This window comes from Erinaceus europaeus, chromosome 19 (genome assembly GCF_950295315.1).
Source record: "Erinaceus europaeus chromosome 19, mEriEur2.1, whole genome shotgun sequence".
Taxonomy (NCBI): Eukaryota; Metazoa; Chordata; class Mammalia; order Eulipotyphla; family Erinaceidae; genus Erinaceus; species Erinaceus europaeus.
In genome coordinates this window covers 25,470,241-25,485,804 of record NC_080180.1, presented here as the reverse complement: position 1 = coordinate 25,485,804, position 15,564 = coordinate 25,470,241, and the positions used below count along the sequence as shown (strand labels likewise).

Genomic DNA, 15,564 nt, shown 5'->3' with positions numbered 1-15,564 from the left:
GAGGGAGCAGGCTGCATATCCCAGCTGAGTGCTGCAGAGAGCTGAGAGGTGGGGTTTGCCGGGTGTGGAAGGAGCTCGCTGCTGTCTAGAGCTGCAGTGAGTAGGAGCTGCAGGGATGCTGGGGGGGGGGGAGGCTTTGCAGAAGGATGTATACTGCACCCAGTTCCAGAGATAATTTCAAGGAGAGATGTCACTGCCTGCGCTTTGTGCTACAATATTTAAAATACACAAACACATAAATACATGAGAAAAAAATAGTATCTGCTAAATATAAACAGTGTGGGGCTTGGAAGTGAGGAGAGGACATCCATTAAAGAAATATATGCTTCTAACTGTAGCGACAGAAAATACACTACCTCCTCCCAATATAACTGCTAATTTGCTCAGAGAATCTGCAGCCCAGTGTTGGCAGTCAGGTCTGGGGAAGATCCTGGCTCTGGAGGAGGCTGGATGGGCCTCAGAACACTAGGCAGGAAGGGGTCAGACAGGGAACTGAGTAATTTTAGGGGCCAGAGCAGTGCAGTAACCAGGGAGGTGACAGGGTACAGTCAAACATCCCAGCAGAGCCCAAAGGTTTGAGGGGACCCAGGCAGAGTAGCCTTGCAGCTGGTTTCCATCCATCGCCTAGCTAGGCAGCCTCCCTATCCTAGCAGGCTCCCCTGCAGGAAGGAGTACCATCTGGGTCCTATGACCTGGGTCTGTACCACAGGTGCCAAACAAGTCATTTTGGCATGAACTCTAATAAGCAGAGGTCAGATGGTCACCGCAAAACCAGTCTCGCGACTCATTCACAAAAATCTACAGCAAAAGCAAGATGGTGATGGGGGTGATGGAATGACCTTGCTCTATCGCCTCAACCCCAACCTGTGTGAACCCGCACGTGTGTCTGGGGAGGGGCGAGGCACGTACCTGTCAGAGGAAGAATGTCAAATACCCGCATAGCCAGACCCAGGCGCAGGGGGCAAAGGCGCGAGCCCCCCAGGTTCCCCTCCCTTGGTTAATTCGCGGTCTCGGGTCCCCCAGAGAGGGCACTGGCCCTCTGCCTGCCCCGGCCCGCAGCTCCGGGCCCCAGCACCGCGGGCAGCCCCCCGCCCCCGCCCCGGCCGAATCACTCACGGGCGCAGCGCAGCGCGTGTCGCAGCACCTCGCGGCCGCATAGGTCGCACCAGCCGCGGCTACTCGGTAGCGCCAGGTCCGCGAAGCAGTGGCCCTCGCCTCGCTCCGCCGGGACGCGGGGAACCCACGGCTGCTCGAAGATGCTGCGCACGTCGCGGGGCCGCGGCGCTCCGGGTCTCCGACGCAGCCTCTGTTGCAGCCCGGGCCGGAGCGGGCGCGCAGGGCGCGGGGCCCGAGCCGGGGGTTGTGCGGCTCCCGGGGCAGCTGTGCGGGCGCCGCGCCCCTCGCGCTGCCCGGTCGCCGGGGGCGGGGGCGCGGGGATGCAGAGGCGCGAGGAGCGGCCGGGAGGCGGCGGCTCGGGGCCACCCAGGCTAGGCAGGTAACGCGGAGGCTCGGGGTCCAGGAGCAAGCGGTACGGGCGCTGCCCGATGGCCGGCGACGCCATGGCAAGACCCAGGTGGCCGCGGGCGCGGCTCTAAGTGGCCTGGAGAGGAGGCGTCCCGGCCCGCGCCTTTAAAGGGGCCGCAGCATCTGGAGGGGCGGAGCCCCGCCCATTGCGCGGGGCGGGAGGGGTCCTGCGGGAGTGGGTTTAGGGGCGTCCTCCCCAGGCCTGGGCAGCCACGGTAGGCGGAGGGTCTCTCGGGGCAGGAGGATGAGTCCAGCTCTGCGGAGGCATCTCCAGGGGCGCCTGCCTTCAGCCCCTTCTCTCCCGCTCCGGCCACTCCCCCCTCCTCGGGACCCAACAGACACGGAAGGTTCAGGGGTTCCGGGGCTTCGGGGCTGCAGGGCCCCGGTCGCATCCAGTTGCCGAGTGGTGTGACCGGGCCGCCGAGGGAAAGCTGCCCGCGCAACTTACAGGCGGCCCGGCTTCCCCTCCCGCGGCCCTGCCGCGCAGCACCTTCTTTTCTCGGAAGATCGGGGTGAGGATGGCGGGGCGCACTAGGCGGCTGCAAGCGTATGCTCCTCTGCCACACCCTCCTTGCCACTGCTGTTCGAGGAGGTTCTGTGGAAGCACCCCCCCACCACCACGACCACGGACAGGCCATCCCATCCGTGGGGCTCCGAGAGTCTTTCTGTCCCACTGTGTGGGGAAGGTTCAAGACCGGAGCAGGTGCGCCTGGCTCCTGGATCTTTACACCGCTGTGTCCTGCCCCAGCCCAGCTCCAGGCCTGGACCCACTATGTCTCTGCAGCTCTGTTTGCTTGGTCTGAAACTGGGAACGCAGATAGATGCTTTTACCATCTTGTCCAGCTCCACAACTCTGACTCAGTGCTCGCCTACTGACCTCTTAAAACTCCGAACTGGTTTGGTTGATTTAGCAGAGATCTCCAGCTAGTTAACTAGTCTAAATTCTTGCAGCACTTAGACTCTTCCTCCTCTCCCCAGGCCAGAGATGGCTCGATGGGTCTCCCCCTGGTGTCTGGTAGGGGCACATTCCATTTTACTTTTTTCTTTTCCCCTTGGAGGTAATGTTCAATTAATTCCAAACGTCTGTAGTTGAGTGGCCAGGGAATATCTCATCTCCTTTTGCCCATGACTTCTCCCTGTTGGTGGTGGCAACCAGAGTCCCATGGCCCTGTTTTATAGAGGATGTATTGTGGGGCCCCGGGATCTTCCCAGAGCTGTAACTTCCCACTGGGAGGTCGTTTCTGGGTGAATGGGAAATAGCCTGAAACCAACACGTGGTGCCACAAAACAGAAGGACCTGAGATGGGGGAGTATGAACCAGATGGGTGAGTCTTCCCATGACTCCCTCAACCTTCCTTGCCCTCTCTCTACAACCACAACCACCTGCAGGTGATTCAGTCAGTGTATCTGAGGGAGCGAGTGTGTGTGTTTTGTTAACAGTTTTGCAGCAGGTGTTGATGCTTCTGTTCCAAGGATCCCACTTTGAGAGCCAGTACTCTGATTTCCTACTTAGTTATTTTCTTCCGAGGGCAGGTATAACTAAGAAAATCCACCAGTGATGAAGGAGGAAGATGCTATTCCTGAATACATTGTACTAAATACTTAAAAAGGAAACAGATGATTGTATTTTACTGTTGACTGTAAACCATTAATCCCCCCAATAAAGAAATTTTTAAAAAAGGAAACAAAGGGCCAGGAGTAGCTTACCTAGTAGAGCCTACACTTTATCATGCATGAGGACACAAGTCTGAGTTCCCAGCCACCACATGGGAATATCTGCATAAGCAGTGGAGCAGTTCTGTGGTGTCTCTCCTTTCTCTCCTCTAAATCTCTTTATTTATCTCCATTTCTTTCTCTCACCCTCTTTCTAAAAAGGAAAAAGGAGCCTCAATGACAACCTTAGTGACAAAAAAGAGATAATTTAGAAAATTTGCCTTTGTGGTCTCTTAGTTCCATATTTCACCTTTTTTCTTTTTCTTAATTTCTTTATTGGGGGATTAATACTTTACAATCAACAGTTTGTACATGCATAACAATTTCCACATAACATTACAACCCCCAGTGGGTCCTCTGCCATCATGCTTCGGGAACTGAACCCCCCTCCCCCTCCAGAGTCATTTACCTTGGTGCAGTGCACCAGCTCCAGTCCAACTCTGCTTAGTGTTTTCTCTTCTGATCTTGTTTTTCAACTTCTATGTGTGAGATCATCCCATACTCATCCTTTTGTTTCTGACTTATTTCCCTTAACGTGATTCCTTCAAGCTCCATCCAAGATGGGGTAAAGAAAATGAATTCACCTTGAACCTGAGCCTTTGGAGCCTTGGGAATAAGAGTCACTTTACATAACTATTATGCCATCTACCTCTGTTCACATTTCTCAGTTTTCCACATAACAGTTCAACCCCCTCCCATCTTCCTCTGCCATCATGTTCCAGGACCTGAACACCCCCCCACCGCAGCAGACTCCTTTACTTTGGTGCAGTACACCAGATGCAGTCCAAGTTCTGCTTTGTGTTTATTGTTCAACTGTTTTTGGTTTTTTGTTTCTTTTAATTGGATTAGTTTCATTGAAGATGCCTTTAAAATTTAGATGGAGAAGACTTCTGCCAATATTTTCTGCTAAGTATTTGATAGTTTTTGGTCTAACATTGAAAGGGTGTTGAAATCCCCTTCTATTGCTGTGTTGCTGTTAATATATTGCTGTAACCCTTTCAGTAGATGTTTGATGCATTTAGGTGGCCTCTCGTTGGGTGCATAGATGATAATAATTGTTAAGTCCTCTTGATTGACTGATCTTCTGAGCCTTAAGTAATGTCTATCCTTATCTTTTTTAATTTAATTTATTTTAAGTTCTATCATGTCAGATTGAGAATAACTCTTCCTGCATGTTTTGGTCATCCATTGACTTGTATGGTAGTTTTCCATTCTTTCACTTTGAGTCCGGGATGCATTGGATTGACCTTCCTGTGGTGCATCCCGTGAGTACCCATTCATTGGGGAAACTGACGATCCTTCCTAGCCGACTGAATCCACATGGATCCCAGTCACTTTCAAAGCCATTAACTGGCTACAGAAGAAGGGCAAACGCTAGAAGAAGAAGAAGACTTTGAGTCTGTGTTGAGTTAGGTGGGATTCCTGCAGACAACATATGGTTAGGTTGTGTTTTCTGTTCCAACTTCCTACTCTATGCCATTTAATAGATGAATTCAGGCCATTGTCATTTATTGGTATTATAGAATGATGATATTTTAATTCCATTATTCCAAAATATTCTAAGGATCCTGGTTCGAGCCCCTGGCTCCCCACACCTGTAGGAGGTCGCTTCACAAGCAGTGAAGCAGGTCTGCAGATGTCTGTCTTTCTCTCTTCCTCTCTGTCTTCCCCTCCTCTCTCCATTTCTCTCTGTCCTATCCAACAACAACAACAGCTATGACAACAATAACAACTACAACAAGCACAACAACAAGGGCAACAAAATGGGAAAAATAGCCTCCAGGAGCAGTGGAATCATAGTAGCGCAGGCACGGAGCCCCAGCAATAATAACCCTGGAGGCAAAAATTTTTTTTCACAGTTATGGAAATTAACACTTGTTTCAATGTTGTTTTAATCCTTGAGTTGAAGGTCAGTGTCTATTAAGCCCTCTTACTTTCTTTTTCTTCCCTGTAGGCTATGGGAACCTAAGGGCTTTTTAAGTATAAATAAGTTTTTAGCTTAATCTCTCCTGACCATGAGATAAAACCAGGTGGGGGAGAGGTAGCACAGTGGTTATGCAAAGAGACTCCCATACCCCAAGGGTCCAAAGCCCCAGGCCCAATACAGCTGCTCTGGCAACAACCAGAGTCAAGACAGGCAGCAGTCCATGGTCCTGTGAGTTTCTAAAAAAAAAAAAAAAAATCCTGTTTGTACTCCATGGGTTCTGAGGCAATGATTCAACATGTCTCCCAATTCATCAGGAGAACAATGTGGAAAGGCTGCCACAATACAGCCCCACTTCCAGATCACTGGGAGCATATGTCTTCTCTTGAGTTGCCCGCTCAGGTCTCTGCCCCTGATGTCAGCACAGAGCCTCCCCACTGCTGCTCCAGCCTCCATGGGACAGTAGCAATAGAGACTCACAGTTGCATTTGGTGAGCCTTAGGGGATCCTCTCCTCCTGTCAGCAGTTTATTTGTTGATAAAACTCAGACTGGAGGTGGCACCTCAACTGCTAAACAGCCCCAGGAATCTCTCCTTAGGCCCCTCTCTGTCCATGAGCCACACATATTTGAACTCACCGGTGACTTGGTGGCTTCCCATAGTGGCCCTAGTCTTGTCTTATTGCATTCTCATGTAATCTTCTTTGCTAGTCCTAGCTGACTAGAAAGAAGAGAGAAGAGAGGAAGAGAAATGCAGCTGCTGCTACTCTGTAGCCCCCTCAAAACATTATACCTCACCCAGTCCACTGCCCTTCTGAAATGGAGTGGTCTTTAAAGGAGATGCATGTCTGTGGAGATTGATGGATAAGAGAGTGGATACAAGCAAGTTTTAGAATACAACAAGGCTTTCTGAAAATCTCAGTATCATTGCTTGCAGAAAAAGATGAAATACGGGAAAATAAAAACTTCAGAGAACTTCCAGAGGCAGGACTACAGAGTAGCAGCAGCTGCATATGTCTCCTCTCTTGCATATACTTTGGGAACCCACAAAATCACGCATGAGTGCAATCATTTGTGGGTTGTGGACAAAGAGGGGCCTAAGGAGAGATTCCTGGGGCTGAAAGCCCATATCAACTCAGGAGCAACTGGTAACAGTCCACCAGTTTACCAGTTGAGGTGCCACCTCCAGTCTGAGTTTTATCAACAAATAAACTGCTGACAGGAGGAGAGGATCCCCTAAGGCTCACCAAATGCAACTGTGAGTCTCTATTGCTACTGTCCCATGGAGGCTGGAGCAGCAGTGGGGAGGCTCTGTGCTGACATCAGGGGCAGAGACCTGAGCGGGCAACTCAAGAGAAGACATATGCTCCCAGTGATCTGGAAGTGGGGCTGTATTGTGGCAGCCTTTCCACATTGTTCTCCTGATGAATTGGGAGACATGTTGAATCATTGCCTCAGAACCCATGGAGTACAAACAGGATTTTTTTTTTTGCTTGTTTTTTTTTTTTTTTTGCATTTTTTTCTTTATTGGGGAATTAATGTTTTACATTCAACAGTAAATACAATAGTTTGTACATGCATAACAATCCCAGTTTCCCATATAACAATACAACCCCCACTAGGTCCTCTATCATCCTTGAAGTTTTCTTTTTCCTTTTTTTTTTTTTGACTGATTTTTTTTTTAATTGGGGAATTAATGTTTTACATTCAACAGTAAGTACAATAGTTTGTACATACATAACATTCCCCAGTTTCCCTTATAACAATACAACCCCCAGTAGGTCCTCTGAATCCTTCTTGGACCTGTATTCTCCCCACCCACCCACCCCAGAGTCTTTTACTTTGGTGCAATACGCCAATTCCATTTCAGGTTCTACTTCTGTTTTCTTTTCTGATCTTCTTTTTCAACTTCTGCCTGAGAGTGAGATCATCCCATATTCATCCTTCTGTTTCTGACTTATTTCACTTAACATGAATTTTTCAAGGTCCATCCAAGATTGGCTGAAAATGGTGAAGTCACCATTTTTTACAGCTGAGTAGTATTCCATTGTGTATATATACCACAACTTGCTCAGCCACTCATCTGTTGTTGGACACCTGGATTGCTTCCAGGTTTTGGCTATTACAAATTGTGCTGCCAAGAACATATGTGTACACAGATCTTTTTGGATGGGTGTGTTGGGTTCCTTAGAATATAGTCCCAGAAGAAAAATTGCAGGGTCATAGGGTAGGTCCATTTCTAGCCTTCTGAGAGTTCTACAGACTGTTCTCCACAGAGGTTGGACCAACTGACATTCCCACCAGCAGTGTAGGAGGGTTCCTTTGACCCCACACCCTCTCTAGCATTTGTTGCTGTTACCTTTATTGATGTATGACATTCTCACAGGAATGAAGTGATATCTCATTGTTGTCTTTATTTGCATTTCTCTAACAATCAGAGACTTGGAACATTTTTTCATGTGTTTCTCGGCCTTTTGGATCTCTTCTGTGGTGAATATTCTGTCCAATTTCTCCCCCCATTTTTGGATGGGGTTATTTGTTTTCTTATTGTTGAGTCTGGCAAGCTCTTTATATATGTTGGTTATTAAACTCTTATCTGATGTATGGCATGTAAAGATCTTCTCCCATTCTGTGAGGGGTCTCTTGATTTGGGTAGTGGTTTCTTTTGCTGTGAAGAAGCTTTTTAATTTGATGTAGTCCCATAGGTTTATACTTGCCTTAGTCTTCTTTGTAATTGGATTTGTTTCATTGAAAATGTCTTTAAAATTTATGTGGAAAAGAGGTCTGCCAATATATTCCTCTAAGTATCTGACAGTTTATGGTCTAACATCCAAGTCCTTTATCCACTTGGAATTTACTTTTGTATTTGGTGAAATACAGTGATTCAGTTTCATTCTTCTGCATGTTTCAACCCATTGTTTTCAACACCATTTGTTGAAGAGACTCTGCTTTTCCCATTTAATAGTCTGGGCCCTTTTGTCAAAGATTAGATGTCCATAGGTGTGGGGCCTCATTTCTGGGCTCTCAGTTCTATTCCACTGGTCAGTGTGTCTATTCATGTTCCAGTACCAAGCAGTTTTGATGACAATGGCCCTAGAATACAGTTTGAGATCTGGGAGTGTGATGCCTCCGGTTCTGTTCTTTCTTCTCAAGATTGTTTTGGCAATTATAAGTCTTTTCTGGTTCCAGATAAACATTGTAGCATTTGTTCTATTCTCCTAAAAAATGTGCTTAGGATCTTGATGGGGATAGCATTAAATTTGTAGATGGCTCTGGGTAATATATTCATTTTGATGGTGTTAATTCTTCTAACCCATGAACATGGAATATCTTTCCACTTCTTTGTGTCTTTTTCAGTTTCCTTGAGTAGTGACTCATAATTTTCAGTATACAAGTCTTTCACTTCTTTGGCTAGGTTTACTCCTAGATATTTGATTGTTTTTGTTGCTATAGTAAAAGGAATTGATTTCTGGATTTCAGCTTCTTCTAACTTAGTGTTTGCATAGAGGAATGCCACTGACTTTTGAATGTAAATTTTGTAACCTGACACATTACTGTATTGCCTGATGATTTCCAAAAGCTTCTTGCTGGATTCCTTAGGTTTTTCTGTGTATACTATCATGTCATCTACAAATAGAGAGCGTTTGACTTCTTCTCTTCCAATCTGTATCCCTTTAATTCCTTGCTCCTGCCTGATTGCTATGGCAAGAACTTCCAACACTATGTTGAATAGTAATGGTGATAGTGGGCAGCCCTTTCTAGTACCTGATCTGAGTGGAAATGCTTCCAGTTTTTCACCATTGAGTATGATGTTGGCTGTAGGTTTGCTATGTATAGACTCCACTATCTTCAGGAATTTCCCATCTATTCCCATTTTTTGTAGTGGTTTGATCATAAAGGGATGTTGTATTTTGTCAAAGGCTTTCTCTGCATCTATTGATATGACCATGTGGTTTTTGGTCTTGCTTTTGTTGATGTGGTGGATCACATTGATTGATTTACGTATATTAAACCAACCTTGCATGCCTGGGATAAACCCCACTTGGTCATGATGAACAATCTTTTTAATATACTGCTGTATCCGGTTGGCTAGAATTTTGTTCAGTATTTTAGCATCTATGTTCATCAGAGATATTGGTCTGTAGTTTTCTTTTTTGGTTGTGTCCCTGTCTGCTTTTGGTATCAGAGTGATGCTGGCTTCATAGAAGCTGGCAGGGAGTATTCCAGTGTCTTCAATCTTCTGGAAGACTTTTAAAAGTAGAGGTATTAGAAACTCACAGGGCCATGTAATGCTGCCTGTCGTGACTCTGGTTGTTGCCAGAGCAGCCGTATTGGGCCTGAGGCTTTGGACACTCTGGGTATGGGAGTCTCTTTGCATAACCACTGTGCTACCTCTCCCCCACCTTGTTTTATCTCATGGTCAGGAGTGAGAGATTAAGCTAAAAACTTACTTATATTTAAAAAACTCTTAGGCACCCATAGCCTACAGGGAAGAAAAAAAAAATAAGAGGGCTTAATAGACACTGATCTTCAACTCAAGGATTGAAACAACTGTTAATTTCCGTAACTGTGAATTGTGAGTAGTTTAAGTAGTTTACAAGTCAATACAGGCAAGTGTGATTTGTGGATTGAATAGTACCCAGAGAGGGAGCTCATAGCACACTATATACAATGGTTAAACCAAGAAGCAACATTGGAGAAATGAACCAGGACAAAAAAAGCATGTAGACCCAGCTTGAATTCTGGGTGACAACTTGGTGTGGCAAGAAGACACCTGACAGAGAGAACCTCACTGGAAGGCCAGCTCAGGAATGGAATTTGTGAAATAATTTCCAACAATAACCATTTTTGTCTTCCATCCCTTCCACATAACCCATAAGAATGAGTCTGGGCAGCCCAGACTCCAAGAATGGAGAGATGCAGAGGTTGAGCAGCTGTCTGGCCCTGAGAAATGAGAGCTTCCTAGAGTTTGTGCCTTCCTAAACAGGCACAAACTTCTCTCTGGTCTCCTGTACAGTGAAAGGCTCTGGTTTAGTTTTCCTGCTGCAGCTTTGATTGGAAATGTGGTGATGGCTGTTCTCAACACTTTGTAGGGCAGAAGATGGTGCAGCCCTACATTTGGCTTCTAGGATGGGAATAAAGAGCAAGTCCAAAACATTTTCCTCAAGGTTCATCTCCAGAGCCAAGAAATTAAGGTCAGAAGAGGGGGTTTCCTTCTCTAAACTCCCAACAGAAAGTTTCCTGCCTAGGATTTGCTTATTCAGCTGCCATCTTTCCCAGTTCTAGTTACCTCATTGCCTGAAACAGCATCCCTGTTGAGGAAGAGAAGACACCACCCAGAAATGGTAGTGGTTGCAGATGTAGGTGGGGCCTTTGGCTTTAAAGGAGGTGAACCTTTGGGGGCACCACTCTCTCTCCTGGGACCATTATGTGAGCCATATGTAAGTCAGTTTTCAGTCCCCTTTCTCCTTTTATCTCTCTTTCTCTCTCTCTCTTTCCTAGCATGTTTTTGCATCCAATAAAGTTTTTTTTTTTTTCTCCTCCAGGGTTATTGCTGGGCTCGGTGCCTGCACCATGAATCCACCACTCCTGGAGGCCATTTTTCCCCCTTTTCGTTGCCCTAGTTGTTGCAGCCTCGTTGCCGTTATTATTGCCATTGTTGACGTTGTTTTGTTGTTGGATAGGACAGAGAGAAATGGAGAGAGGAGGGGAAGGCAGAGAGAGAGGGGGAGAGAAAGATAGACACCTGCAGACCTGCTTCACCGCCTGTGAAGAGACTCCCCTGCAGGTGGGGAGCCGGGGGCTCGAACCGGGATCCTTACGCTGGTCCCTGCGCTTTGCGCCACGTGCGCTTAACCCACTGCGCCACCGCCCGACCCCTGCATCCAATAAAGTTTAATTTACCTGAATAATAATGCTTTCTTATCAGTTCTTTGTTTGGAAAAGGCATGGCAAACTCTTAAAATGGAGGATAGATGCTGCAGCCTCCCTTCCTTTAACATCCCCTCACAACATACAAGCAAGCAAACATCTCTTATTGTTTCTTCTTCAGGGAAGAAGAACTAAATAAACTCTATTCTCATTTTTGGATTGAGAAAATACTTGAAGTAGAGTCTGATGTTTGAACTTCAAAATTATTGGCCCTCATCCTCAGTTATGCAGGCTTCAAGGGCAATACTGTTGAGATGCCCCTGTTGGGAGTTTTTCTCCATGTTAGCAGATCTTCTTGGTTCACAGTCATTGGTTGTTTTTTTTTTTTTTTTTTTTTTTCTGTGCATGACTCACTCTCAGGAGAGAGGGGGTGGTGCTTTTAGTTTTGGAGCAAGAAAAGGGACTGTGACCATGAGCTCGTGTGGTCAGTGTGTGAGGACCTAGTTTATGTTGGTTTCCCATTGGGTGAGCTACCTCAAAAGGCTCTCTTTAGACACCCCCACACAGGGCTTCCTATTAGGAAGGAACAAGCACTACTGTGGCTTGACTTTCTGATGGGGGAAGTTTTGGGGTTTATTTGGCTTTGAATCATCTAAAATTCCCATCTGTAGGGACCTCCCAGTGATCTGACCTCCCAGCTGTCTTCACAGACTCTCTGGACTAGTCAGGACACATTAGGTTTTGCTGAAGCCAAAAATAACCCCAAACCTCAGATGCACGTTCTTACTCTTGTTGCAGGCCCTCTTCTGGGAGACTCCTCTCCAGGGGCCCAGTCTGCTGCGTAAGGTGCCAATCCAAATGTGGTTAGTGTCCAGATACCAGGAGGGCCTTCAGAAACTTTAGCCACTCCCACCCACACAACTCATTGGCCAGAATAAAGTCATGTACCTTCCAACATTTCAGACTAAATCTACAACAAATGTCTAGTAAGTTAAAATACCACACGGCATAGATATATAGTAGGTTAGGTTTGTATAGTCACACTCTATGGTTTCCACACAGGGTTCAGCCTCCCAAATACTGGTTGTGATGCACTGTGTAAAGAGCTTGATCAGCAATGCCTGATGCTGCTTTACTGTGAGCAAAGACCATGACAAAAGGACAGAAAATTAAAATGTATATAGGGACTGCCTGGTAGGGCACACACATTATCATGATGGAAGTCCTAGATTCAAGCCCTTGGATCCCAGCTGCAGAAAGGAAGTTTCATGAGTGGTGAAACAGTGCTATATGTGTCTCCTCTCTTTCTCTTTCTCTCTCTCTCCCTCTCTCTCTCTCCCTCTCCTTTCTATACCTCTCTTTGCCCTTCACCCTCTATCAAAAAACAGGCTGCCAAGAACTTGCAGGCACCAAGCTCCAGCATTAACCGTGGTGACAATAAACATTTTTTGTGTATGAAAGTTCCTTGTAAAACACTATCAGTAGTTTATATTTTCTTTTTTTATTTTTAAATTTATTTTTTATTTAAGAAAGGATAAATTAACAAAACCATAGTGAAGGAGGGATATAACTCCACACAATTCCCACCACCCAATCTCCAAATCCTATCCCCTCCCCGGATAGCTTTCCCATTATCTATCCCTCTGGGAGCATGGACCCAGGGTCATTGTGGGTTGCAGAAGGTAGAAGATCTGGCTTCTGTAATTGCTTCCCTGCTGAACATGGACGTTGACTGGTTGTTCCATACTCCCAGTCTGCCTCTCTCTTTCCCTAGTAGGGTGGGTCTCTGGGGAAGCGGAGCTCCAGGACACATTGGTGGGGTCTTCAGTCCAGGGAAGCCTGGCTGGCATCCTGATCCTTGAGCAGGACAACATTTACACTCAACTGGGTGTACCACCACCTGGCCACTTAAGTTTTTTTACCTTTTTGCCCCATTACTTGAATCTTATTGGCCTTTCTGAGTCTACTTTGCAGGACAAATAAGAGGCACTTACTAAACATTTAGTAATATGAACTCAGTTATAAGTTCCCGAACCTAGTCCAGGACTTACCTCTTAACATCCCTTCAAGCAACAGTGCCTATGCCCAGGGAGAGGACAATAAGGAACTGTTTGGGCTGGTCTAGGGAGGACAAGAGATCAGCCAGGGCTGGAGAGAAGTGGAGTGGCATGGGAGCTCCACTGACTGTGTACCTTCTCTGGAATTGCTGGTCCCTGGTGTGGATTTCGTCCTTCAGATGACAAGTGGCCAGACATAGGGGCTGATGGCACCATCCTCACTGTGGGATGGACTTTCCGTGTGCTCTACAGGGATCAACTAGGCCCTTGACAGTGCTGGGGACAGTACTGACAGGCAGGTCAAGGGGAGGATCTGAAGGCTCCTAGAAAGGGGTCACCCCCAGATTAGGGGTATGTGGATTTTTTTCCAGGGTGGTGCTTCCTCAGTTAACATCTGAATTATGGAATTTTCCCACTGTAAGCTGCTTTGCTAGGCTTGTGATAAGACTGGACTGTGTGTGTTTTCTTTCTGTTAGAAAAACTCAGATATTCCAGGCAGATATGTCAGCAGCTTTTTTCCTTCAGCCAGAAGGGAGGCTCCAAGTCATAGTCACTTACATTCCAGTACTAAGCCAATTCTAGGCCCATCATTGTGGCAGGCAGTCATTGGGGTTGTGACAGACCAGTGAGCAGAGTGGCCTAGATGACCTCAAGGCTATGCTGTTCCCTTCCCAGTCTAGCTCAGTACACACAGACACACATAGGCACGCGCATACACACACACACACACACACACACACACACACACACACACACACACACACACTTTCACATAAGTCTCTTCTGGGAATTTGCCTTGTCCCCTTTCTCTTTCTCTTGGTGCAGGGAAAGGACCCACTTGCTTGGGGGGGGGGTGGTGGCTGTTGTAATGCTAAGCTCCAAAGGTAAAGAAACCTGAGTCTCACCAATTCATTACCTGCTTATGAAACCTTTGATGAGATGCAGGGAAAAGAAGCCAGGAACCATACCCTTCACAAAAATCAGTGAAGCAGCTTGGAAATCAATCCCAGAATGCCTAGTTGTGGCAATTCCTTGAGGCTACCCTGCTGCAATGAGGAAAGGAAATGGGGTGTTCAATAGGAGGGTGGCTACCTATCCTGTCCGGCAGATTGGCTTCTGTGGCCTCAGCTGGGGTGCCCCTGCCCACTGGCCTCTAGTAGGGAAATTCATATGTCATCTGCAGGGAATTCACAAGCTCTGGCTCACTGCTGTCAAATTGCAGCTTATTTCAGACTCACCAGGAAAGCTCATCAACAATGCAGGTTCCTGGGCCACTCCTTACCAATTACATTAGAGATCTGGGTGGGGTACCAGCACCTGTGTTTTGAACCAGGACACCAGCCTCTAAAGAGAAATTTTTCCAGATTCTAGGAGATGCAAAGATGAGAGCCCTTGCAGTATTGGGGCTGCCAAAAAGCAGTTGGTGCCTGAGCAGTCCTGCATGGGGACTTGGGGCATAGCTGCCACCCTTCCAGAAAGGCCTCCTTTGCCCTAGGCCAGCCTACTGTCAACAGTGCTCACCAGGAATTTGACTGCCTAGTGGATACTTCCCAGACATCTGTGACTCCCCTGAGCCACTGAGAGAACCCCCTGTTTTGCAACTCCCCAGCATGGGGCCTCATAACCAAGGGAGTGGAGGGAGAGGACATCTAAGGGACCAACATTGTGTGTCAGGCACTTCATGGAAATGTCCAACCCATTCCTTCAAAAGGTATCTCTGTTTTACAAATGAGGAAATGGTGCACAGATGCTTCAACCCATCCAGGTGCCAGGTAGTCTCTTTAAAATACCTGTTGGATGTCACATCAAACCTGTAGCTTCTGTGGTTCCCTTAAGTAAGCCCAGACCCCTCAGTGTGAGCCACAAGGACCTTGTGAGCCTGATTCTTTCCCACCTCAGTTTCTCTCCAGTGACACAAATACTTGTAGTTCTCTCCATGCCTAGGCTGTGTGTTCCCACTACTAGGATGCCTGCCATGCCTTCTTGGTGAGGTCACCACACTCACCTGCCAAGATTGCATTCTGGGGTCCCTGTTTCCCACATCCTCCCGACAAACTTCCAGCCCTGACCTGGGCTCCCCATAATGACAATGAGTCATGCCTGAGCAGTGCCTTCCTGCCCCATGACCCTATGAAGGTGACTCCTTGAGGGTCAGGGCATCTGGGTCATGGCATATCTCATATGTGGCACAAGGCAGGTGCCCAGCTGGCCTGAGGACTGAACCAATTCATCTAAGTGCCAGGGTCAATCACACAGAGCAGAGAGGCTGCCTAAGGCATTCAGGTACATGAAGCTCTTGCAGGTTGGGTTCCTGACACAGAGGTGGAAGCTCTACAGGACTATAGCCCATGCCAGTCGCTTTGCCTTCAGCCTGTCTCCAGATGGACTTTGTTCATGAGATCATGCAGCCTGGATCAAATCAACCTCCCCAAATGAGTATTTGGCTTTGGAGGGATCCCTTGGCTCAGGTGCAGAGC

The 15,564-nt window shown here is 47.1% G+C and overlaps 1 protein-coding gene across 1 annotated transcript in view; it reads right to left on the bottom strand.

The window, feature by feature from the left end:
- The window catches only part of RASSF5 (Ras association domain family member 5), a 99,757-nt gene extending 97,472 nt beyond the window's left edge, over positions 1 to 2,285 (bottom strand). The window contains exon 1 of the mRNA XM_060178769.1: positions 1,117 to 2,285. Within this exon, the coding sequence (XP_060034752.1) occupies positions 1,117 to 1,561 (445 nt within the window). The 5' untranslated portion in view covers positions 1,562 to 2,285. The remainder of the gene's footprint in view (positions 1 to 1,116) is intronic.
- Between the last annotated feature and the right edge of the window lie 13,279 nt (positions 2,286 to 15,564).